The sequence below is a fragment of the Onychostoma macrolepis genome, chromosome 25 (genome assembly GCF_012432095.1).
Source record: "Onychostoma macrolepis isolate SWU-2019 chromosome 25, ASM1243209v1, whole genome shotgun sequence".
NCBI classification, from domain to species: domain Eukaryota; kingdom Metazoa; phylum Chordata; class Actinopteri; order Cypriniformes; family Cyprinidae; genus Onychostoma; species Onychostoma macrolepis.
This window is the reverse complement of record NC_081179.1, coordinates 1401651-1425947: the sequence shown is the minus strand read 5'-3', so window position 1 is coordinate 1425947 and position 24297 is coordinate 1401651. Positions and strand designations below refer to the sequence as shown.

The 24297-nt window shown below is 31.5% G+C and overlaps 1 protein-coding gene across 3 annotated transcripts in view; it reads left to right on the top strand.

Moving 5' to 3' along the window:
* LOC131534109 (A disintegrin and metalloproteinase with thrombospondin motifs 20) overlaps positions 1-19517 on the top strand; it is a 125289-nt gene extending 105772 nt beyond the window's left edge. For all 3 annotated transcript variants that reach the window (XM_058766773.1, XM_058766774.1, XM_058766775.1), the window contains 11 exons: positions 2742-2909; positions 5155-5328; positions 7191-7361; positions 9127-9315; positions 9714-9843; positions 12698-12887; positions 14286-14419; positions 14876-14967; positions 15592-15696; positions 17129-17214; positions 17690-19517. In XM_058766773.1, coding sequence (XP_058622756.1) covers positions 2742-2909; positions 5155-5328; positions 7191-7361; positions 9127-9315; positions 9714-9843; positions 12698-12887; positions 14286-14419; positions 14876-14967; positions 15592-15696; positions 17129-17214; positions 17690-17699 — 1449 coding nt within the window. In that variant the 3' untranslated portion in view covers positions 17700-19517. The remainder of the gene's footprint in view (positions 1-2741; positions 2910-5154; positions 5329-7190; positions 7362-9126; positions 9316-9713; positions 9844-12697; positions 12888-14285; positions 14420-14875; positions 14968-15591; positions 15697-17128; positions 17215-17689) is intronic.
* The last annotated feature ends 4780 nt before the right edge of the window (positions 19518-24297 follow it).

Here is a 24297-nt window from a genome sequence, read left to right as displayed (position 1 = left end):
TGTTTTCAAGTTTCTCTAAGTAGAAGTTGGAATGCATTTCTAAAACAAAAACACATGCGTGTACAGTATCTGGTTGTGGACTTCATGCATTGTTTTGTGTTTAAGCAATAATCAATCTAACATAGTTCAGTCAGAAATTGCAGAAAAGCACATTTTTCCTGTCTAAACACATATATGGGACTAAAGTGACTGAGCGTTGATGAAGTGGTCAGAGCTGTGTTTTAAACATCCGGCATGAGCTCTTTTCTCTCTGTCATGGACTCTAGTGTAAATGAAGAATGTATAAATGAGCGGCTCCATCAGATCCAGATCAGTGTTATTTTACATCAGACTTCATTCACGGATCGCTGTGTTTGCTTGAGACCACAGTTTTCCTCTCTCTGTAGTTGATAATGATCTGAATGAGTCACTATATGTCTGAATCTCACCAAACCTGCCATCTCTGATGAATATTAATGCTCATTAGAGTCTCATTACTGTAATACAACACCGTTTTCACTCTATTACAGTAAAAAATCAATGCAATACAATCAACAACAAATACTACTACAATGTGTTCTTTTAAATAAAATAAATGAGGGGTAAATAATGAAATTCTATCATTATATAATTGAATTTATTTAATTATGATAGTATAATTTAATCATTATTTCATTATTTCAATTATATGCACACACACAAAAATAAAATGAAATTTTAATATGTATTAAAATTTAAAAATATACAATAGAAATAATAAAATATCATATAAAACCGTAATAAAGTACAAATATAATCTATAAATATACGTTTATTTACATTAAAATATTTTTTTTACTATTTTATGTGTATATACTGTATATAACTACATGTAAAACATGTACAAAAATGTAAATTTATACATAAAATATTTACATTAAAATATTTGTATTGCATATATGCATATATACGTTAATTTGTTTTATTTGCATTTTAAATATATAAAATTTAAAAATACAATATTTTTAATTAAAAATATAGATGTAAATTTATATATAAAAACTGTAGTGTGTATATCTTAATATCTTAATCATTCTAAACAGAAAAACAAATTATCTTTGACTTTGTACTGAATTATGACAGGTTTGGTAAATTCACTCATGTTTGCTTGTATTATCGAGACTAAAGCTGATTGAGTTTTCAAGCTCTGTTCGAACTCAAACACATTCTGCGAATCAGACACACACTCATGCATCAGAAGTGATTCTAGCAGTAAATGATGCAGCGTTACTACAGTACAGATCATTTTAACACAAAACATCATGTTTATCTCATCAGACTGACCTCGAGCTGCTTCTCCTCTCGTCTCTCTTCTGTCCTTCAGCTGTGTGTGTGACTCCCATCAGACGAGAGCGTTCACAGCCGCTCACTCTCCTCCTCTTCCCTTCAGCTGTGTGTGTGTGTGTGTGTGTGTCTGCCAGCATGCTGATGGTCGTTTCTCTTATCTGTGTTTCTTTGATGTATTTCTGCTGGCAGACTGCAGCCTGTGTTTAAAATACCTCTGTAATGACCCTGTTTATAGTGTGTGTGTGTGTGTGTGTGTGTGTGTGTGTGTGTGTGTGTGTGCGTGTCCTGGTGCTCTTTAGTTTTGCACAAACCTGTTGCACAAACCTTTTATTTTCCGTGAGGATCAAACTTCACAGACGTGGATGTTATTGAAGTCAAAACAGGAAGCTGAAAGAGATCCAGCTCATATTTCACCTTAAAATTAAGAGGACAAAATAAGAAATCATTTTCGGGAAAAAAAAAAGAAAAAAAAAAGATTAGGCCTGTTTTTAGGAATATTAAGGTTTTTGCATTTAGCCCTCAATATTCATTACTATAATGTGAATAATAAATGTGATAAAATTAATATTGGCAATAATAATATTTATGAAGTAAAAGTATATTTAAATTATATTTAAAATTTAAATGTGGTAGTAAATTTAATTTAAGCTGGTTTTAAATAAAACTTTTATTATATATATATATTTTATACATATACATATATGTAAATTGATGTGTTTGTTTGTTGATTTGTTTGCTTGTTTCATGAATACTAGTAAATTAATACAAATTAATATATTGTATTTTTATATAAAATACTTTTACACAAAATTAAACTAAGCTCAAATAGACATTTGGAGGAGAAAAAGTGCAAAAAATTGCAATAACATTAACACATAATAATAATACATTTTACAGTAATAACAAACAATAAAAAATAAAGGTCACTAAAATAGGCTTTACAAAATATATAAAATAATAGAAATGCATTAAAAATGTCAATAATAATCAAAAATCATAATATAATATATTTCTCCATCATTATTTTATTTTATTTTATTTTATTTTATTTTATTTTATTTTATTTTATTTTATTTTATTTTATTTTATTTTATTTTATTTTATTTTATTTTATTTTATTTTATTATTTATTATTTTGGTAAATGAACACATAGTACTCCTAAATACTTTTATACAGAGAGGCTATAAAAATATCTATTCTGCATACTTATTTACAGAAATGGATTTGTTCCCCCTTTAAAACTAGCTAAACCTGCGGTTAAATATGATCTGAAATCAGACTTTGTGTCCCACGATCATAATTAATGAACAGAAGCAATATTATGTATCATCTGGGTTGTAAATACGATCTCTGAACCGCGTGAACGTGTTTCTCTGTGTTAGTGCTTCCAGATGATTGAATGCTGACGGTCCGATCTGTCTTTCTCTGTCTGCAGTGCTCGGTGTCCTGCGGGAAAGGAATCAAAGAGCGGCAGATCGTCTGCGTCGATCAGAACCAAACCCAGATCCAGGAGCAGAGCTGTGCTCATCTCATCCCACCCAGAACACAGAAGGCCTGTCGGGCCGGACCCTGCCCCTCCTGGAGAGCCAATCAGTGGAGAGCGGTATGTGACGTCACGTCCTGGAATCGGCTTTTGCATCATTATTATTAATAATAAATGAACACACAGTACTCCTACATAAGGTACTTTTATACTAAAAATAACCTTTAATATTTTTTATGTCAATAATCATCTTTTTTTTTTTCTATTTAATTTTATTAGCAAATTAACAAACAGTACTCCTACATTAGATATTTTTATACAAGATATGCCAATAAATAATTCTTTATTGTAATTTATTAATTAATAGGTACATATCAGTATCTTATTGGTACGAATTACTACTCTAAGGTACTAATATGTACCTATCAGGGGTAAAAAAGGTACAAATATGTCCTTTTAAGGGTACTGCTCCAGCAACAAGCTGTTGTACCCCAAAAGGTACAATTTTAAACCCTTTTTTTTCTGTATGTAAGATGCTTTTATATGAAAAACGGCAATAATAAGTGAAGCCTATATTACTTTATTTATTTATTTTTATTAGCAAGTTAACAGTAAGTTAGTAAGTTAATGGTGTTTTTGGTATAAAAAAAATACCAATAGTACGTAATTCAGTACTATCTTATTTTATTTTATTTTATATTTTATCTTATACTATTTTTATTTTATTTACTTTTAATAAATACACATGCACTACTTGACATACAAGACTTTATTGAAGTTATTATTACTTAATTGTAGTTATGTTATCAACCATCTTTGCATGTGCAGATGATAGCACAAAAGACCATTTTACAAAAATAAACATATAAGCAAACAAACAAATAAATGAAGCTTATGAGTGAGCATGACCCGGGATTCCACTAAAACAGTTCACACTTCAACCCCCTCAATGTTCAACCCAAAACTACGCCCTTGGTTTCAGTCAGATCCAATCACGTGCCTCTACACCCATCCTGCCCCGGCTTTACCCCCGAACCCCATCATCCCCCTCTGCGTCTGGAAGCAATCAGCTCGTCTCAGGCCTCCAGAGAGCATGCAATCCGCAAGACACGCTTCATATCTGAACACAGCGCCTCTCAAACACACTCTGCTCTAATCCTCAATGTATTCCACCCCAGAGTCGTTGCTGCATAAAACAGTCTTTATCAACTAATACCATATTGTATCTGATCAGCAATTTCGCTAACACTTTATTTTAAGGTGTCCTTGTTACACGTTACATGTACTTACTATTATAATAGCAATAAATTATGCCTAATTACATGCAAGTAACTCTAAACCAAATGCTAATCCTAACCCTAACCATATAGTAAGTACATGTGGTTAATTAATATTACTCAGTACTTCAGTGTATAATTACACTGGAACAAGGACACCTTAAAATAAAGTGTAACCGCAATTTCTTATTAATGCGTGAATGTGAAAAATTCTAAATTTTGATTGTTACCATGTTATTACCATGTTATTACTGCATTTACCTTTTTTGATTAATTCAATTAATGAAAATGAAATAAATGAAATAATTAAATAAAAATAAAGAACTTAAAAATTAAATAAAAATAATTAATTTGTTGAAATGTTTTATTATATATATATATATATGTGTGTGTGTGTGTATATATGTGTATGTGTGTGTGTGTGTGTGTGTGTGTGTGTGTATGACAACTTTTGTTTGATTATATGATTGTATGAAATTTATAAAAACATAATAATCTGAGAATTACCAGTATTAACTGCATTGGAAGGAATTTAAATGAATTTAATTTAGTTCCTTTGATTTTATAATTCAAAAACAGCATAATTTTATTAAATTTACATATTTATTTCTAACAAAACAACATAAATATTACTCAGAAAAGTTTTCAAGCAAAATTAATTCATTTTATTTGTATAGACTTTCACTTTCAAATAAAAAAGTGATTAATTAGTAGACGTGCAATATTCATATTTATCAACAAAATTCAGTCCCAAAACTGTGAGGTATGGGCAAAAAAGCTAAATATATTTTATTTTTTTGATGCTAATATAACTACATAGATACGTATTTTTGACACCTAGTGGCACTCCAAACAAACCCGGGTCAAAAATGACCCGAACACGAAACATGTTACATCTCTTAAAAAATAATTACAAAAAATCTGAAAAAAAATAAATGAGATGTGTTTTGAGGGTCTTAAAACACTTGCAAAGTTTCATTCCCTTACAAAAAACTATGCAGTTTCTAGAAATGTGTATGTATGTCTTGAGTGTTAATTCAGACCAGCTCCAGATATAATGTCTAATAATGAGGTGTGTTTGTGTGCAGTGTTCGGCGAGCTGCGGCGCTGGCCTTCAGTCCCGTGAGGTCTTCTGCAGGTCAAAGGGCAAAGGTCGCATCTCTGATGACCTGTGTGACGCACGAGTGCGTCCTGATCGCCTCCGCTCCTGCTTCCACACCGACTGCCAGACGCACAGCTGGACAACACACGACTGGAAGGACGTGAGTAAAACACCATCGACTCATTTACTTCATTACACTAGAACTGTTACATAAGTTTGTCAAGACTTAAAGGTGAAGATGAAGGTGAGATGCTGATGTTAAAATCAGCATGGTTCAACTGGGCTCCCAAGTTATTTCATTTTTATATTTATTTCATTATATTTGCTTTTATTTTATGTTATTAATAGTGAATAAATGCATAGTAATTAAGATGCTTTTATACAATAAATGTTTTATTTTATTTTAATTTATTTCATATTATTTTATTTTTTTATAAACAGCAAATGAGCACATAGTTCTATCTATCGATCTATCTATCTATTTATTTTTAGTATATTTTTTATAGTAAATGATCACACAGTTCTTGTACATATGATACTTTTATACAAATGCCAAATATAAGTTATACTGTATGTCACAATGAGAGAAAGCAGTATTTTATCAAATCAAATCAAATCAAATCAAATCAAATCAAGAATAAATGTCTCACCAAAATCAGAAAATAAATATTTTTAAAAATTAGGAAAAATAAAAAACAAAAAAGCCTATATTGGCACTTTGTTCATGCAGAAAAAAAAAGAAAAACAAAAACAAAAAAAGCCAATAATATGTCATAAGTCACAAATAGAAAAAGATGTAATTGTTTTATTTTATTTTATTTTTAATAGCAAATGAACACATTGTACTTATACGTAAGCGACTTTTATACAAAAATGCCAAGTCGCAATCAGAGAAAAATGTATGTCTTTTATTTTATTTAATCTAAATCTAAAGCAGGAAGATTTCTTTATTTTGGTGTGATTTGGTGATTCCCGGCGAGGTTTTCTGAGGTTATCCATGTGTTTCTGGAGATGAAACGCTCTGATGTCTCTGTGTTTATGGGTTCTTCTTCATGTCGTCTGAATGTAATCTGTGTGATTTGTGTCCCTCCGTCTCTCCAAACGCTTGGCCTTAAACGGTCAAATATGGTTGTTGTTTATGAGCTGCATCTGAGATTCGCTCATCCTTCATGATATACAAGCAGATTTCTATGTGAATTATTCATAAAATGTCCTTCATTGATGTTCAGTGCGTCAGTATAATGTTGACTCAACCAATCACATGAGTTGTGGGCGGGACTATCTGATACATATACAAAAATGGCAATAATAAGTCACAATCAGAGAAATTTGTACTTTTTTACTTGTTAATTTTATTCAATTAACACATAGTACTTATACATAATTACTTAATTATTTTTTTTATATATTTTAGATTGTTTTAATGCCAATAATAATTCATAATAAGTCACAATCAGAGAAACTTGTAATTTTTATTTGTATTTATTTTATTTTATTAAATGAACACATAGATGAATGCACATATATGTTTAGATGTATTTATGCATTTTTTAATGTATGTTGTTATTATTGTTGATGAGCTCACCAAGCAAATTCTGAACAGCTAGCTTGTTATGGAAATAAATAAATATATAGTTAGTTAGTACTTATACATAATTATTTAATTATTTTTAACTTTTTTTTTTTTATTAATGCCAATAATGTCATAAGTCACAGTCAGAGAAACTTGTACATTTTTACTTGTATTTTATTTTATTTTATTATTTTATTAAATGAAATGAAATTAAATGAACACATAGATACTTATTATTTTTCTTTTTTTTTTTCTTTTTTAGAATGAAGTTATGCCAATAATAATAAGTGCCAGTTTGACTGACCAATGGCAAATCAAATAATTTAATAATAATTAATATTTTCCCTGCCCATACAGTCTTGCTTACAGCAGAAATACAAAGTCCTTTTATTACGGAGAAAGTTATTATTATTTGACGGGAGATTAGCCATCGATGTGTGTGTGTCCAGTGTAACGCAAGCTGTGGCCGCGGCGTGAGGTCCAGATCGGTGTTTTGTGTGGACGGTGGGATGAAGCCGGCTCCAGAGAGTGTGTGTGACGCCTCTCTCAAACCCCACACACACGAGCCGTGTCACAGCGCCACCTGCCTGTACGTCTGGATCACCTCCGCATGGAGTCAGGTACAGCACAGTCTCCACACACCTCCTCAAGACCAGAGAATAATAGTGACAGAGGGAGGAGCTGGATTGATGTAGTGACCACAAATATTCATGTATGATAAACACTGCTTTTCCTTCACTTTCTGCTCCAATTCACGTAAAAAAATTAAATAATAAATAATAATAAAATAAAATAAATAAATATGAAATATATTAAATACATTTTATTTAAAATAAATAAATTAAATAAATATTAAAATAATGAAATTCCTCCACTTGCTTCTCTAATTCACTAAATAAACAGTTCTTTTACTAGCTGTTCTAATTCACATAAAAATAAATACAATAATAAATAGAGAAATACATAAATACATAAATATATTCATTTACTAGCTGTTCCAATTCACATAAAAAAGATATGTATTAAAGCAATGAAATACCATCACTTGCTGCTCCATTTCACATAATTAATGAATGAATGAGTTCCTTGGCTTCCTGCTCCAGTTCACATAAATACATATGTACTGAAATTCCTTCATTTGCTGTTCTAATTCACATATAAATAAATAAATGAATGAATGAATGAATGAATGAATGAATGAATGAATGAATGAATGAATGAATGAATGAATAAATAAATAAATAAATAAATAAATAAATAAATAAATAAATAAATAAATAAATAAATAAATAAATAAATAAATAAATAAATAAATAAATAAATAAATAAATAAATAAAAAGAAAGAAAGAAAGAAAGAAAGAAAGAAATTCACTCGCTCCTTCAATTCAAATAATAAATAAATAAATATAAAAATAATGAAATTCCTTCCTTTCCACTACAATTCACACGCAATAATAATAATAATAATAATAATAATAACAAATACTTAAAAATAATAATAATAATATATTTTTTAATTATAAGAGAATTAGTGTTTGAAATTCGTGGATGCTTTATGTTTGCCTCCTTAACTCATGTTGAAATGTGAGTTTTCTCAGGTGATAAGAAACATAAATACACCTGTTAAAGTTTGTAAATGAATAATGAATGCGTTGATGTTTTTATTCAGAAAATATATTAATGTTTTAACATTTTAATAAGGTTTCTCCTGAAATAATTTTAGAATTCTTGTCATATAGTAAGTTCAAAGACTTTATATAATTGTCATTGCTATTATTTTTGTTAATATGTGACCCTGGACCACAAAACCTGCATTCATAAGGGTCAGTTTTTTTAAATTGAGATTCATACATCATAAGATTTATTAGATTCATACAATAAATAAGTTTTCCATTGATGTATGGTTTGTTGGACAATATTTGTCTGAGATACAACTATTTGAAAATCTGGAATCTGAGGGTGCAAAAAAATCTAAATATTGAGAAAATCGCCTTTAAAGTTGTTCAAATGAAGTTCTTAGCAATGCATATTACTAATCAAAAATTAAATTTTGATATATTTACAGTAAGAAATTTACAAAATATCTTCATGGAACATGATCTTTACTTAATATCCTAATGATTTTTGGCATAAAAGAAAAATGTATAATTTTGACCCATACAATGTATTGTTGGCTATTGCTACAAATATACCCCAGCGACTTAAGACTGCTTTTGTGCTCCAGGGTCACATATTTTTATTTTGTGTATGTTGTCTTTTTTAGACAAAATTGTTAAATTATTGTAAACGTTATTTTGAAAGGATGTTGATATTGCCGCTGCTGCTGACATGGCATCAAATGAATGTAAAGTAATGAATGTAAATGAGTGCTGTTTGTGTTTCAGTGCTCGGTGAGCTGTGGCTCTGGACTCCAGCGGAGGGCGCTGCACTGCTCTGCCATGACCTCTGACCTGCAGACGTATTCACACGCGTCTCCCTCCGACTGCACCGAACGCCCGCCGGCCGACAGCAGACCGTGTGTCCTGTCCGAGTGTCCGTCTGCGGGCCGCTGGAGCGCCGGGCCGTGGAGCCAGGTGTGTGTGTGATCATAAAACAGGATTCATACGGATGCTTGAGATCCTTGAAAATGCTTGAACTGTAACATAGTGTTTTCAAGGTTTGAAAAATGCTTGGATTTTGGATAAAGTGCTTGAAACCGCTTGAAATTACAATTGCATTGATTATAAAATTATAAAATCAATGCAATTGTAATTCAGCGATTTCAACACTATCAAATCAATCACTACCAATAGGTCAATTGTATATGTGTTATGTAATTTACCAGAGATTAAAGTGCTGGAAAAACTTGAAAATGCACCTTGAAAGTGCTTGAATGTGAATTTGGAGAAGGTGTAAGAGCCCTGATGAAGACGAGCGCTGGTGATAATGTGTGATGCAGTGAAGTGAGCTGGTTTTGTGTGTGTGTTGTTAGTGCTCTCATACGTGCGGCGCTGGAGTCATGCACAGGACGGTCCAGTGTCTCAGCGCTCAAAACCTCCCGTCTCAGAGCTGCCCGCTGTCCAGCCGGCCGGAGACACATGCCACCTGCAGACTGACCGAATGTGAGTTCATGCTCAGGGTTTCTGGGGCTCTTTATTTCCTCTTAAAAAGGTCTTAAACTGAAACAGAAAGTCTTGAATTCATAAAGTCATGGCATTAAATATTCCACTGGAAAATGGTAACACTTTACATTAAGTTAACATGAACTAATGATAAACAATTCTTCTACAGCATTTATTAACTCTCTGGTCTTGTTCGGTCATTTTAGACCGGGAATTTTTTTATTTTTTTTATTTTTAAAAATCACTACTTCATCAGAAAGGTACAAAACAAAGTGAATTTTGTGGCAGTCACTATGTGACCACAAAAAAAAAAAAATTATAAAATAAAATGTGGACTTGATTCAAAAAAGCTAAATGGTCATAAAATAAAATAGTCACACTTGTGTTGTTCGCGGTCATAAATGTATATATACATACTGTATATGAACTAGTGTGACTGTAACACAAAGCATGTTTCTGCAAATGCGTGAAATAAAATCAATAATTCGGCCAAAAATGCAGTCAAAACAGACACCATGGAAGGGGTTACACACTAAAACATCATGAGTAAAAAACAGACACACACACTCTCTCTCACACACACACACACACAAATGAACTGGTGCGGCTGTAACAATATGGCAAAACTGAGCCAGAAGACTCAAATAAGAGGTTGAAATCCGATTGATTATTCTCTGATAATTCCTGTTCATTTTTGTTGAATTTTGATGTTATTTGTAACAAAATGTCTTTCTCTGTATTCAGGTTTGACTGTAGTAAAATTAATGCAAAAACTGACATTTCAAACAAAAATTTCAAACAAAAAAAATCTAAACCTTTCCAAAAACTTTCTTTGAGAATGTCTAAATATATATCCAAATCCACAACTTAATAAAAATAAGTCTTTATATCTAAAAACAATTAGAGAATTTATAAGCCTTTTATATAGAGCTATATAGGAATCTAGTGGCTAAACCATGAAATTGCAGATGTTTTTCTTTTTTTACTCCCACCAGATGGCACTAATTAGATTTTAAAGGCATCCTCTCTGTTTTAACATGAAATACTGAAATAATTGAAAAGTAATATAAAAATCTTAGATTAATTAATAAAAATAAAAAATTTCAATGGGGAAAAAAATTGATCATAATTATTGCATAAATATTAATTAGTACCATGAAATTCTCTCAAAATAAAAAAATATTATGGAACAAAATATATTACATTGATTTTACTGGAAAAAAAAAAAAAAAAGTTACATTTCAGACCGCGAACAACACAAGTGTGACCCCCAAATGAACAATACCAGAAGGTTAGAGGGCCATCGATACTGTGATATTTAAAAAAAAAAAAAAAAAAAGACAAATGAAGACTTGAAAAAAACATGTGGCAAAAACAGACTTGATGATATGATATTGTGCTTTCGGTTTTAGTTCATTTGACAGATACTGTGCCAGAGAATAATGCAGTAAAAGCATAAAGCATTACACAACTTTAGAGGCCTTTTATGTTAGAATAAGAAGTTTAAACATATTTTAAAAACTACACTTTTTGCCCGGAAGACCTATCGTTTCATATCGTCATGTGACCGCGATAATATTGAGACAGTTTTGCTATCGCGATACCATGATATTGATAATACGGTCACATCCCTAATTGAAAATTAATGGGAAAGGGAAAAATGTAAGAGTTTCTGATTTTTCATTTTTCAATAAAAGAAATAAAAGTGGCAGAAATCTGAACATTTCTGCACAGAAATTAAGGTTTGGTACTAGTGCACAAATGCAAAGTAGAACAGACTTGCTCACACACACACACACACACACACACACGAACATACACAAATGAGCCTGACACATAGAGCATTTATGTAGAATTTAGCAAACATAATCAGCCACAAATGCAGAAAAAATGCAGAGATGAAGGGGTGAAACACACAAGCACACAAGCACACAGACACTTTCGCATGCACACACACACACACACACAAATTTATTAATACATTTATTTTTCTGTTGTAGGTTCTGTTTTTGTATCGATATAGTTTTTAAACTAAATAATTATTTATGTTTTATTCTATTTCAGTTAATGTTTATTTGATTTCAAGTAACAAAAATGTTTTATTTTTACACACCCCCCAAAAAATGTTTTGATATTTGTACTGGAAAACAAGAGAAAAATACTAAGAAATTTTTAATTTTTTTGTTTTTTTGTTTTTTGGGGGGTGTGTAAAAATAAAACATTTTTGTTACTTGAAATCAAATAAACTTTTTTCCTTCAGAAAAGGTTGTATCTGCTAGTGGAGTCAGAAAAATAAACTTCATTTCCCTTTGAATTGCATTTATTTTTCTATTGTACTGTAGGTTTTGTTTTTGTGTCTATATAGTTTTTAATCATTTTTATTCCAATTTTTGTTTTAGTAATGTCAGGACATAGTAAATTATTATTATATTATGTTTTATTTTATTTCAGTTAATGTTTATTTGATTACAAGTAAGAAAAATGTTTTGTGTTGTTTTTATGGCTTTATTTTTACACAGCAAAAAAATTAATAAATAAAATCTTTAAGGAAAGTCTCTTTTTGTTCCAGAAAAATGCATCAAAATGAAGTGATTTTATTTGCCAGTGGAGTCCAAAAAAAACATAAACATAAACATAAACTCACTTGAGTTTGATAATTCTTCAGAAAACGAGACTTAATATCTTCAGTCATTTTGCATCTCAAGGAAATGCATCTTAAGAATGTTTAGACACATCTTTTTTGCCATGTATTTTCTGTAATAATCCTGCTGTTGTGTTTCCTTAAATGTATTCCATGACTCAGTCTTAAAAAGGTCTTGAGTGTGTAGAAGCGCTGAGGTGTTTCTCTGATCAGGTGCGCTGCACACGAGCTGCCGAGAGGTTCAGGTGAAGGGAGGCGTTCAGGAAGATGGAGAGCATTACATCAAAGTCCGATCCAAGATCCTGCAGATCTACTGCGCCGAGATGCAGAGCGGTTTCCCCAAAGAGTACGTGACCCTGCGCAGCGGCCAGACCGACAATTACTCCGAGGTCTACGGATACAGGTACAGAGACGCCTTCAGTGACAAACCATTGCAATAATGACGATTTTGAATGTTTCTGAAAGTCTCTTCTGCTCACCAAGGCTGCATTTATTTGATCAAAAATACAGTAAAAATTGTGGAATATTATTATAATGCAAAATAGCTGTTTTCTATGTGAATATCTTTTAAAATGTAATTTATTTCTGTGATCAAAGCAGCTTTATTACTCCAGTCTTCAGTGTCACATGATCCTTCAGAAATCATTCTAATAAACATTTCTGATTATTATAAATGTTGAAAACATATTTTTGTAGAAACAGTGATACACTATCATTCAAAAGTTTGGGATAACTAAGAAACTAATATTTTTATTCATCAAAGATGCATTAAATTGATCAAAAGTGACAGTAGAGACATTTATAATGTTACAAAGATTTCTATTTCAAATAAATGCTGCTCTTTTGAACTTTCTATTCATCTGTGAATCCTGAAAAATAAAATGAATCAGTTTCCACAAAAATATTGTGCAGCACATCTGTTTTCAACATTTATAATCATCAGAAATGTTTCTTGAGCAGCAAATCAGCATATTACAATGATTTCTGAAGATCATGTGACACTGAAGACTGCAGTAATGATGCTGAAAATACAGCTGCGCATCACAGAAATAAATTACAGTTTAACAGATATTCACCTAAAAAACAGTTACTTTAAATTGTAATAATATTTCAAAATTTTATGTATTTTTGATTTAATAAATTCAGTCTTCATGAACAAAAAAGACTTATTTCAAAAATATCACAGCTCTGTTCCTGGGTCAAAGTCTGATGTTAACACGTTGCCAAACTAATGTTTTGCTATTTCAAGAAGCATAAAAATGCACAACACACACACATGGGGTTAAAAAAATCATTAAAAAAAAAATCTAACTCTTTTTATGGACACTTCCAGTACTGAATTAAATGTATACATATGTAACCCTGGAGCACAAAAGCAGTAGCAGCACAGGTATATTTGTAGCAATAGCCACAAATTATCAAAATTATCGATTTTTCTTTTATGCCAAAAATCAGTAGGATATCAAGTAGAGATCATGTTCCATGAAGATATTTAGTAAATTTCTGACCGTAAATATATCAGAACTTAATTTTTGATTAGTAATATGCATTGCTAAGAACCTTAAAGGTGATTTTCTCAATATATATATATTTTTTTTTTGCACCCGCAGATTCCAGATTTTCAAATAGTTGTATCTCAGCCAGATATTGTCCGATCCTAACAAACCATACATCAATGGAAAGATTATTTATTCAGATGATATGAATCTCAGGGTTTTAAAAAACTGACCCTTATGACTGGTTTTGTGCTCCAGGGTTACATATATGTATAATCAGCATTTCTCTTGAATCATATTTCCAGGCTCCAGAACCCGTTTGAATGTCCGTATAACGGCAGTCGGCGGCAGGACTGCGCCTGCAGGAACGATTACGCCGCAGCCGGTTACACCGTCTTTCACCGCGTGCGGCTCGATCTTTCCAGCATGCGCATCATCCGTGAGTCGTTTACCTCGCAACGTTCATGCAAAATATACAGAAACATTTTACAGTAAGGTCCGATTTGTTAACGTTAACTAATGCATTACTAACATGAACTGACATTAAGCAATAATATAAATAAAACTATAAATATATAGAAATAATATAAGGTAATCAATAAAATAAAATGAAAAAATAATAAATATATATTAATTTATAATATATATTTTGAAAATATTTATCAATTCATATGAACACAATGGTTTATTTACATTAGTTTACAATGCATTAATTAATAAAACTTGATTTTAAACATGTAGTGGAAATGAACTGTAACTAAGAATAATACTGTTGACATATTGTTCATAGATAATTAATGTTAACAAATGAAATCTTATTGTAAAGTGTTGGTGAATGCACTTCTGTAAACAGCAGTTTTGTCCTGTTTCACCGTCGTGTTTAATTGTGTTTCAGCGACTGATGTGAAGTTCAGTCAGACGTTGTTTGGTCACCCCATCCCGTTTGCGTCCGCAGGAGACTGTTACAGCGCCGCTAAATGTCCTCAGGTACCATCATTATACGTCCTAGATGACTAGATGTTTAGAAACACCAGTCCAAACACAGAGTCAGTCGATCAAATCAAGTCTCAAGATGTTTTGAAAGAAGTCTCTTCTGCTCAGCAAGGCTGCATTCATTTGATCTAAAATACAGTAAAAATTGTGAAATATTATTACAATTTAAAATAACTGTTTTCTATGTGAATATCTGTTAAACTGTAATTTATTTCTGTGATGCGCAGCTGTATTTTCAGCATCATTACTGCAGTCTTCAGTGTCACATGATCTTCAGAAATCATTCTAATATGCTGATTTGCTGCTAAAGAAACATTTCTGATTATTATCAATGTTGAAAACAGTTGTGCTGCACAATATTTTTGTGGAAATCATGATCATTTAATTTTTCATGATTCACAGATGAATAGAAAGTTCAAAAGAACAGCATTTATTTGAAATTTTATAAATGTATTTACTCCCACTTTTGATCAATTTAATGTGTCCTTGCTGAATAAAAGTATTATTTCTTTCCAGAGAAAAACAACAAAATGTTACTAACCTTAATGTTTGGAGATTGTTTTAATAATTTATTTTTGTTTAATGCACTAATAATCTCTCTCTTCTCTGATTGTTTAGGGTCAGTTTAGTATGAATCTCAGTGGAACAGGACTGAAGGTCGCAGAATCCACTAAATGGGTTTCCCAAGGCAACTACGTCACGGTCAAAGTTCACCGGTCAGAGGTGTGGACGTGGATTATTATTATTAGTAGTAGTAGTAGTAGTATCATCAGTGTTGGGGTTACGCATTACAAGTAACGTGAGTTACATAATCAGATTACTTTTTAAGTAACTAGTAAAGTAATGCATTACTTTTTAATTTACAAGAAAACATCTGAGTTACTTTTTCAAATAAGTAACGCCAGATACTTTGTTTCCCATGTATTGACTGACAGCTCTTGTGTTGCCATGTTGAGAGAAATCATGAGTAAATGCGGAGCGTTGCGTGTGAACATGATCTTACTATAGTTCTAGATTAAATATGAACATGTATTTATTCATCTCACTAGCACAAAACCAGATTCAGTGTTCCTCAATGAATAAAAACAGTCAAATGTAAACTCAGAATATTATACAAACCTGAAGTAATTAAATATGTTAAATAAGGCAAATATAATTTATGCATTTAATCCCATTTTATTAACCAACGTCTTTGCTACCGACCTTCGATTATCCAATTCAACCATACTAAGCAAAAATTACACATTTGTGTTTAATTTTAGTTATTTCTGAATAGTGCTGAACTTTCTTCTCCTGCGTCATATTCTTCATGTGATTAGTTTCAGCAGCGCCCTCTACTGTACAGACGTGAATTTACATTTCCTTCAGCCTGAGGCGGATTCATTTTACTTTTTGTGTTAAAGGGCTTTTACATTTGTAAAATAACTTTTTTATATTAAAAACAAACAAGCAAGCCCTGCCCAGATTTAAAAAGTAATGCAAAAGTAACGTAACGTTAATTTCCATAAAAGGTAACTAAGTAACGTAATTAGTTACTTTTTTAGGGAGTAATGCAATATTGTAATGCATTACTTTTAAAAGTACCTTTCCCCAACACTGGTTACAATATTGTGTTACTCCCTAAACAGTAACGAATTACGTTACTTAGTTACCTTTTATGGAAATTAACACGTTACGTTACTTTTGCGTTACTTTTTAAATCTGGGCAGGGCTTCCTTGTTTGTTTTTAATATATAAAGTTGTATTTTTGGCAAATGTAAAAGTGAAATTAATAATCCTCGGGCTGAAGGAAATGCATAGTAGAACGCAGGAGAAGAAAGTGTAACACTAGTTTATCTGAAGTTAGTATGGTTGAATTGGATAATCGAAGGTCAGTAGCAAAGATATTGGATAATAAAATGGAATTGAATACATAAATTATATTTGTCTTATTTAACATATTCAATCACTGATATTTCCTTCTATTTCATTTAAAAGTAATGCGTCACTTTACTAGTTACTTTAAAAAGTAATCTGATTACGTAACTTCCCATGCTTTACCCCCAACACTGATTGTAACGCATTACTTTTAAAAGTAACTTCCCCCAACACTGATTATTATAATAATTATTATCGTACGCAGTGATTTAATCATCGTTGTGTTTTATTGTTGCAGGACGGTAGCAGAATCTACGGCCGCTGCGGTGGTTTCTGTGGGAAGTGTCTTCCTCACCCTCATACAGGCCTTTTTGTCAAAATCCAGTAAGAAAGACGTCCACTAAATCAACTTGAGAAAAATTTGCGTGTTTTTTTTAACGTCTGGCAGCTACGCTAAACAGAGCAAGTACGACTCGTCCCACTTCTGCACTTTCTGAAAGTTACAAGAACCAAATAACTGTGAGTCTCTTCATGAATCAGGACGGATCGGGATGCAGATTGGATTCGTTTTTTATATGGAAATGTCGAAATTATCGTAGCATGGATGTAGTCGCGTGTTCTTGTGAAAATGAATCAACATTTGGTCAGTCGAGGTCAATTATGTTAAATGTTAGATTCATTTATGACCAAATTCTGCTTATTTGGTTGCAACAACAGCACATTTGAGGGTTTATTTTTAGTTTTAATTGTAACAAACGGTCAAAGCCTTCATTTTGGGCAGAGTTTTGACAGAAAGGGATTTATTTAACAACTTTAAAAGCATTTCATAATCCAAAATATCTGTTTGTTTGTTTTCCAGAAGGACATGAACTACTGCACGTAAAACACGTTTTAGATGAGTTGTTTTTATTTCACATGGAGCAAAAGACTCTGACGACAGCAAACTGCTTGATATGAAAATATAAGTAATTGAATTTTTTGTATATTTGAATGTTTAACTTGTGTCTTGCATCAAAGTCTGGCTTAAAATGGGTTTGACAATCTAGAAGAAGGTAGAAAACACTGCAAAGAAGCGCTACTGAAATCTCTTTATCCTGACGATCGTTTTCAACTTTAGGTAAAAGCATCAACTACATGAATAGATGTCCTTATGAACTAGTCTAGTTAATATATATGACATTTTAATAATATTTAATAATGTACTGACATCTGTTAACGGTGCTAAAAAGAGTTCATAACATGATGTTAGCAAGTGCTTTTGCATTTTACATGGTTACTAATCTGATTCAAAACAGAAGCAATCATTAAAATATGTGCTAAAATAAACCAGCTTAAAGTGGTTTGCTGGGTTAAGCTGGTTTAGGTGACCAACTATTTGACAAGTGCGACAAAAAAAGACCAGCTAACCTCTAAAACCTGTCCTAATTCAGCTGAATCAGGTCACAAAATTCAATTATTTTACAGATTAAATTGAATACGTTACTACTGACCGTCAGTTGAGTTTTTACAATGCAAATGCACTACCATTCAGGAGATTTTCTAATGTTTCAGAAAGTCTCTTCTGCTCACCAAGGCTGCATTCATTTGATCAAAAATGCAGTAAAAATTGTGAAATATTATTACAATATAAAATAGCTGTTTTCTGTGTGAATATATTATCTAATGTAATTTATTCCTTTGATGCAAAGCTGAATTTTCAGCATCATTACTCCAGTCTTCATAACCCGCTAAATTCTAAAACCAGTCCTAATTTAAGTCACTAAATTAAATTATGTGATATAAAATGTAATTAAATGGACTAAATTAAGTAATTTAAAGACAGATGAGTTACAAACATCACGTCAGTTTTATTAGAAGGGAAGATTAAAGTAGATCAAATTAAAACTGCATAACCCTACCTCTCATAATCATAACCACTCATGCGTATGATTGTGTTGTACATTATTTATGTTTGACAGTATTTATTCTGTAACTAAATGTACATATGTCTCATCCTTATGACAAGAAAATCATAATATTATTAAATATTGATCTTTTGCCATTTATTAGTCATTAACAAGAGGTTTACAGAGTAACAGTGCTGTTTTTACTACTGAGTGAGCTTTAACCAGTACTAGAGAGATATTTTAACTATGTGTATAGCTAGTATAAATCATTTTAACTACTCACTTTTCGCTTTCAACCAAAGTCTGCTTAATTACGCTTAATGTGTGACAGTATAGATAATATAACTTGAAGGATGCGGCGTTTGACGCCTGTTTTAGGTTAACATACGGTATAACAGATCATCCTCGAGCAGCTAACCAACCCGTGACTATCATCGTGTTGATAGATGACTGAACTATATGAGGTCTGTATCAGAAATTAAAGGACTGTATGATGCACTATGTGCCACGATTTACACCTGTGTATTAACACGTCAGCTTTGTCAAATGTGTTTTTAATATTCACACTTGAAGTGTGAACATCAGACGGTTTGCATGTTTGCGGAGTGAAAAACGAGGCTTGTTTTCCACTTATTACCCAAAGATTATTTTATAGAGTGTCTTTACTCTTCAGTACAGTATCCAGTGTTTTATAATGAAATCTTTGGTGCTACAGTAAAAATGAAATGTACATGAGATTTTATGGATGTAATGGAATCTACAGCACTGTACTAATGCTGATCATCATAATAAAAGGAAATATGTTTATTTTGGTTGGTTTGTCTGTTTTTAATGGAAAATTGTTGCATGTTTTGAAAGTAGATTCAATACTAGACTTCTGTAGGTATATGGACACTTTATACTTAGGTCTGCCGTTCAACTAAAACTTTCAGGTAAATTAATTGCATGATGCTTATGATTTAATACTGTAAATATCAAATGATCAATCAATATTGCTGAGATAATAGAGAGCATTGTGGCAGATGAATAAAGCATTGAATAAACCAGCTTTAAGATTTAATTTTAATATCGTATTTTAACAATCCGTCCCTGTGTTACTTTAGTTTAGTTGATATACTATTATAGTTTTTGTTAATATGTTGAATTAGATTGTATTTTTATATTTTTAGTTTCACTTTAGTTTTTTCAAATATATAAATAAATAATATACAAATGTATAAAATAAAAAGTAAATAATTAAAAAAATATTTGATAATTTTAGTTTAGTTGCTATTTTAGTACTTTGTTAAACTAAACAAAATGAGAAATGTTATCTTAGCAACTAGCTGAAATCATTTTTTTTTAAATTATTTCAGTTATTTTTTATTTTATTTCAAGTTTATTTTATGGTTTTAGTTAATGATAAGTAGATGTTATTCATAACTGCATCATTATGGGGGCAAAAGCATCTTTCTCCATTGACAAACATTCAAAATGTTTATGCAATCTTATAACATATAAATTACTTATTACAATATATATTTCCAATATTGTCTAAAGACACAGAGCTGAGATGAGCAAAGATTACAGCATGCAGAAGACCATCAGCTTCATTGAGATGAATGGAGATGTTCTTCAGGTATATTCATCACTATCCAGGCTCATTAGTAGAGATCAGTGTTTCAAAATGTTTGGATTGGGGGAAAAATAATCATTTCTGGTCATTTTGTCTTAATTTTTTCCCCCATTATGTGCTCACAGCTCTTTGAGCTCCTCAAACCCCATCTTAAAGGGTCTACAATTACAAGAGTTGTGGATTACAAACTACTATATTTATGAATATACACTCAAAAAAAAAAATGGTGTAGAAACCATTTTTACTCAGCAAATGCTAGTAAATCTCACAAACAATTACAAAGAAACTAACACTGAATTAAAATGGCATTGTGAAGTAGAAAACTGAGATGTAAAATGTACTCCAATAATATTTGTTTTATATACAATTTTGAAAAAAAAAAAAATTCGAAGCAAATATAGAGATACTGTATTTATAAATATATTAAGTCAGAATATAGGAAATGCATAGAAATAAGCCAATGCATTTATGAAGATCGACCAGCAGATGGAGACAGTGACTTTAAAATGAGAGAATAACATCGTGTTTTTACATCAGTTTCTTTATGACCCTTAAGATCTGAAGATTTTAGGCATGGAAAATGATATTGCATTGAACCCTACAAGAAACACTGTCGACATAACACTTAAACCGCACTTCAGCGGATGGATGGAAGAATGAACAAGATATTTGTGAAGTCTCTATGATGGACAGAAACGCAAAGAAACGTTTAAATGTTTTGAACTTGTTTTTGTTTTTTGTTTTTAATAAGACCTTCACCCTTCTTTTTCATTTTCTTGTTTTATTCTGCTTTATCTTTACATTGTTGTTGTTGTTTTTTGTTGTTGACTATTCTTTTGACAAGCAGTTGTTTGAATAAATATTGTTGTTATTATTATTTTATTTTGTACTTTAGTTGGTAGTGAAATTCACATTGCCTTTTAGTCAACTTGACATGTTGTTTGCAAACTATTTACTTCTGTAAGATGGCATTGACGTAATCGTATTATATTTCCAGCAGAAGAGCTCAGATGAGATGTTGAGACCACACAGGCATGATGGGATTCATGTGTTCAGATAACCATCTTCTAGCCAAAGCAACAGCTTTATTCTTCTCTCATCTTCACTCCACAATTCACCCCGATGTGTCAACGAATGTCTTTAAACTCACACAAAAGATCCAAACTGTCAACCTGATCTTTCTCTTGTCTTCTTCAAAAGCTTGCACACATCGCAGGAGTGTTTGATACAGATCGCCAAAGCAGCGTGACTCTGTTTCTACACTGTCTGGACGCGACAGAGAAATCACTCCTGAAGCACCAGAGGAACTCAAAACAAGTCCATTTTAATGCTTTTAAGAATAACCAAAAGAATCGACACATGTATAAAGAAAATATGACTATAGTTAATATTTGTTTCATTTCAAATAATGATTTTAGTTTGATTATCTTTATTTAACTAGCCTATAATAACATTTGTTTTTTTGTTTTTTTGGCTTTTTGTATCAGCAAGAATTTATATTTTTGTAATTTATTATGATATATAGCCTAAATATTTCTGTATGAACAAGAAATTTGAGTACAGGACGACTTATTTAAATATTTGGAATTTTAGAAAGATATAGCTTGCTTTAATTTTTATTTGATTTATTTAATGAAATTATTTGTATTTTATCATTTATTTATTTTTAATGTATTATTTTTGTATTTGTTCATTTTATTTATTTTAATTTTTATGTTTATTTATTTTTGGAATTTTAGAAAGTTTTCTTTCATTTTATTATTATTGTATTATGTATTTATTTTTATATTTATTTATTGTTTATTTATTTATTTATTTATTTATGTGTTTTATTTTTATTTTTGCTTGCTGTATCATTTATGTATTATTTATTTATCCTATTTAAAATGATTTTACTTTATTTATTTAAGTCTTTTGGGCTTTCTTTATCAGCAAGAAACTTGGACAGGACCGAAATAATAATGTATTTTTTAAATTTCCATATATATATATAAATGGAAATTTTTAAATTTCCATATATATATATATATATATTTTTTTTTTTTTTGTGTGTGTGTGTGTGTGTGTCTGTAAATGATGTGTGTCTGTGTGTTTTCATTACTGCAACATTACTGCGTAAGTTCAGCTGGAATTTGGGGTCACCAGGCCAAATTAGTACCTTCAGTTCTGCAGTTGGACAGCAAAGCATGAAGGGAATGAAGAGTTTGATGACTTCATGCATGAGAGCAGCAAAAACTGCAGTCCACAAACATGACAAACTCTCTTTGAGCACATCTTGAACAGGTAAAATCAAGTTCAAATCAAGTTTTATTGTAGGGTTTGTCTTAGTCATTATAAAAAACATCAGAAGTCTGTGGTGTGATTTCATTTAGACTGTATCTTCTCTTTTTGGACACATTTTCCTCAATTTCAAGACAGAAAATGGCGAAACACTTCTCTCTTGTCCCGAAAGCGAACTCCTCCAGTGAGTCTTTGTTTGATTAACCTCAGTTGTTTTCACGGGCCACATTCAGCTGCGGACAGACTCAAATTGAATTATGGGAATATTTGTTCAGCTCACTGTCGATAAGGTCGACACATTGATTCTGTCCATCCCTCCTTCCTGTCCAACCTCTGATTTTAATTTCCTGAGCGCATGATACGCCTCTCACACGCATGGAGTCGAGCCAGACGCTCAGAGGTGTTTGATCAGGACCAAACGTCTGTAGAAGTGAAGCTACCATTCAATACAAACAACTCAGAACAGTTTTACCTCTTGATGTTGGGCCAGAAAACACCTCTTACCCTGGTAAAATCACTGTAAACACCTGGAGCTGAGGTGGTTTTCTCAAAGATGCTTGTAAATGCTCCACCTCCAGTTCTGATTGGCTTTTCAAACAGGAAGTAAGGGGGAGGGGCTTCGCAATCAGACCTAAAATGCAAGTTTTCATTTGTGGTTTTCATTGTCATTTATAGTCTGTAAGATGTCTAAAGCAGTGATTTTCAAACTTTTTTTTTAAAGAGTGACCCTATTTTTTTGTTTTTAAATTGACGCAACCCTGTATAACCATTTGCATGCATCAAGTCAAGCTTACATAAGTAAATGCACTTCAAAAGCTACTTATTCTTCAACAGTAATGCTATAAAGAATTTTTAGGATTTATGCACAGCGTTTCCATACAGCGTTTTTTATACAAGATTTCAAAATGCGCATAAAAATAGGTGGATGGAAACATAGCTACTGAGTTTTCATGCACATTAAAATCATTTCTATTTGAATCGCGGACTTGCTCTCTGCACATCCAACAGTGTCATACATTCTTTCTTTCACTTTTCTGTTTTGTTTTTATAACTGTACTGCCTTAATGGTTTTGATGTTTTACTGTTATATGAAAAACAAAAAATCTGAAAAAAATATTTGCAATATGCACTCCAAAGTCCCGATCTGAATCAAATGATTCAAGATAAAGGCTCCGAATTCAAAATCTGAATCAAATGATTCGTGATGCACACTCTCCCTGCGTCCCAATGTGCATACTATCCACCCTATCTGCCCTAAATAGTATTGAAAATTACTAATATTACACCGAATTTATGATGGATAGTATGCACATTGGGACGCAGGCTCTGAAGTGCCTAAATCAAATTATTCACATATAGGGGCTCCGAAGTTCCGATCTGAAATGATTCACGAACCCACTCCGATCAAAGTCCTGATCTGAATCAAAATATTCACAAAACCGGTTAGTTCCGATCTGAATCAAAAGATTAGCGATATGATTCGGAGACTACGAATCGGATCGTGAATAATTATTCAGATTTGAAGTCCAGATCTAAATCAAATGACTCACAATACTCATAGAAATTTTTTTTTTTTTAAATAAATAAAAGGCTTTGAAGTTCTGATCTGAATCAAAAGACTTGCATCTGCTCCGAAGTTCCGATCTGAATCAATGATTCATGATATGCGCTCCAAAGTCCATATCT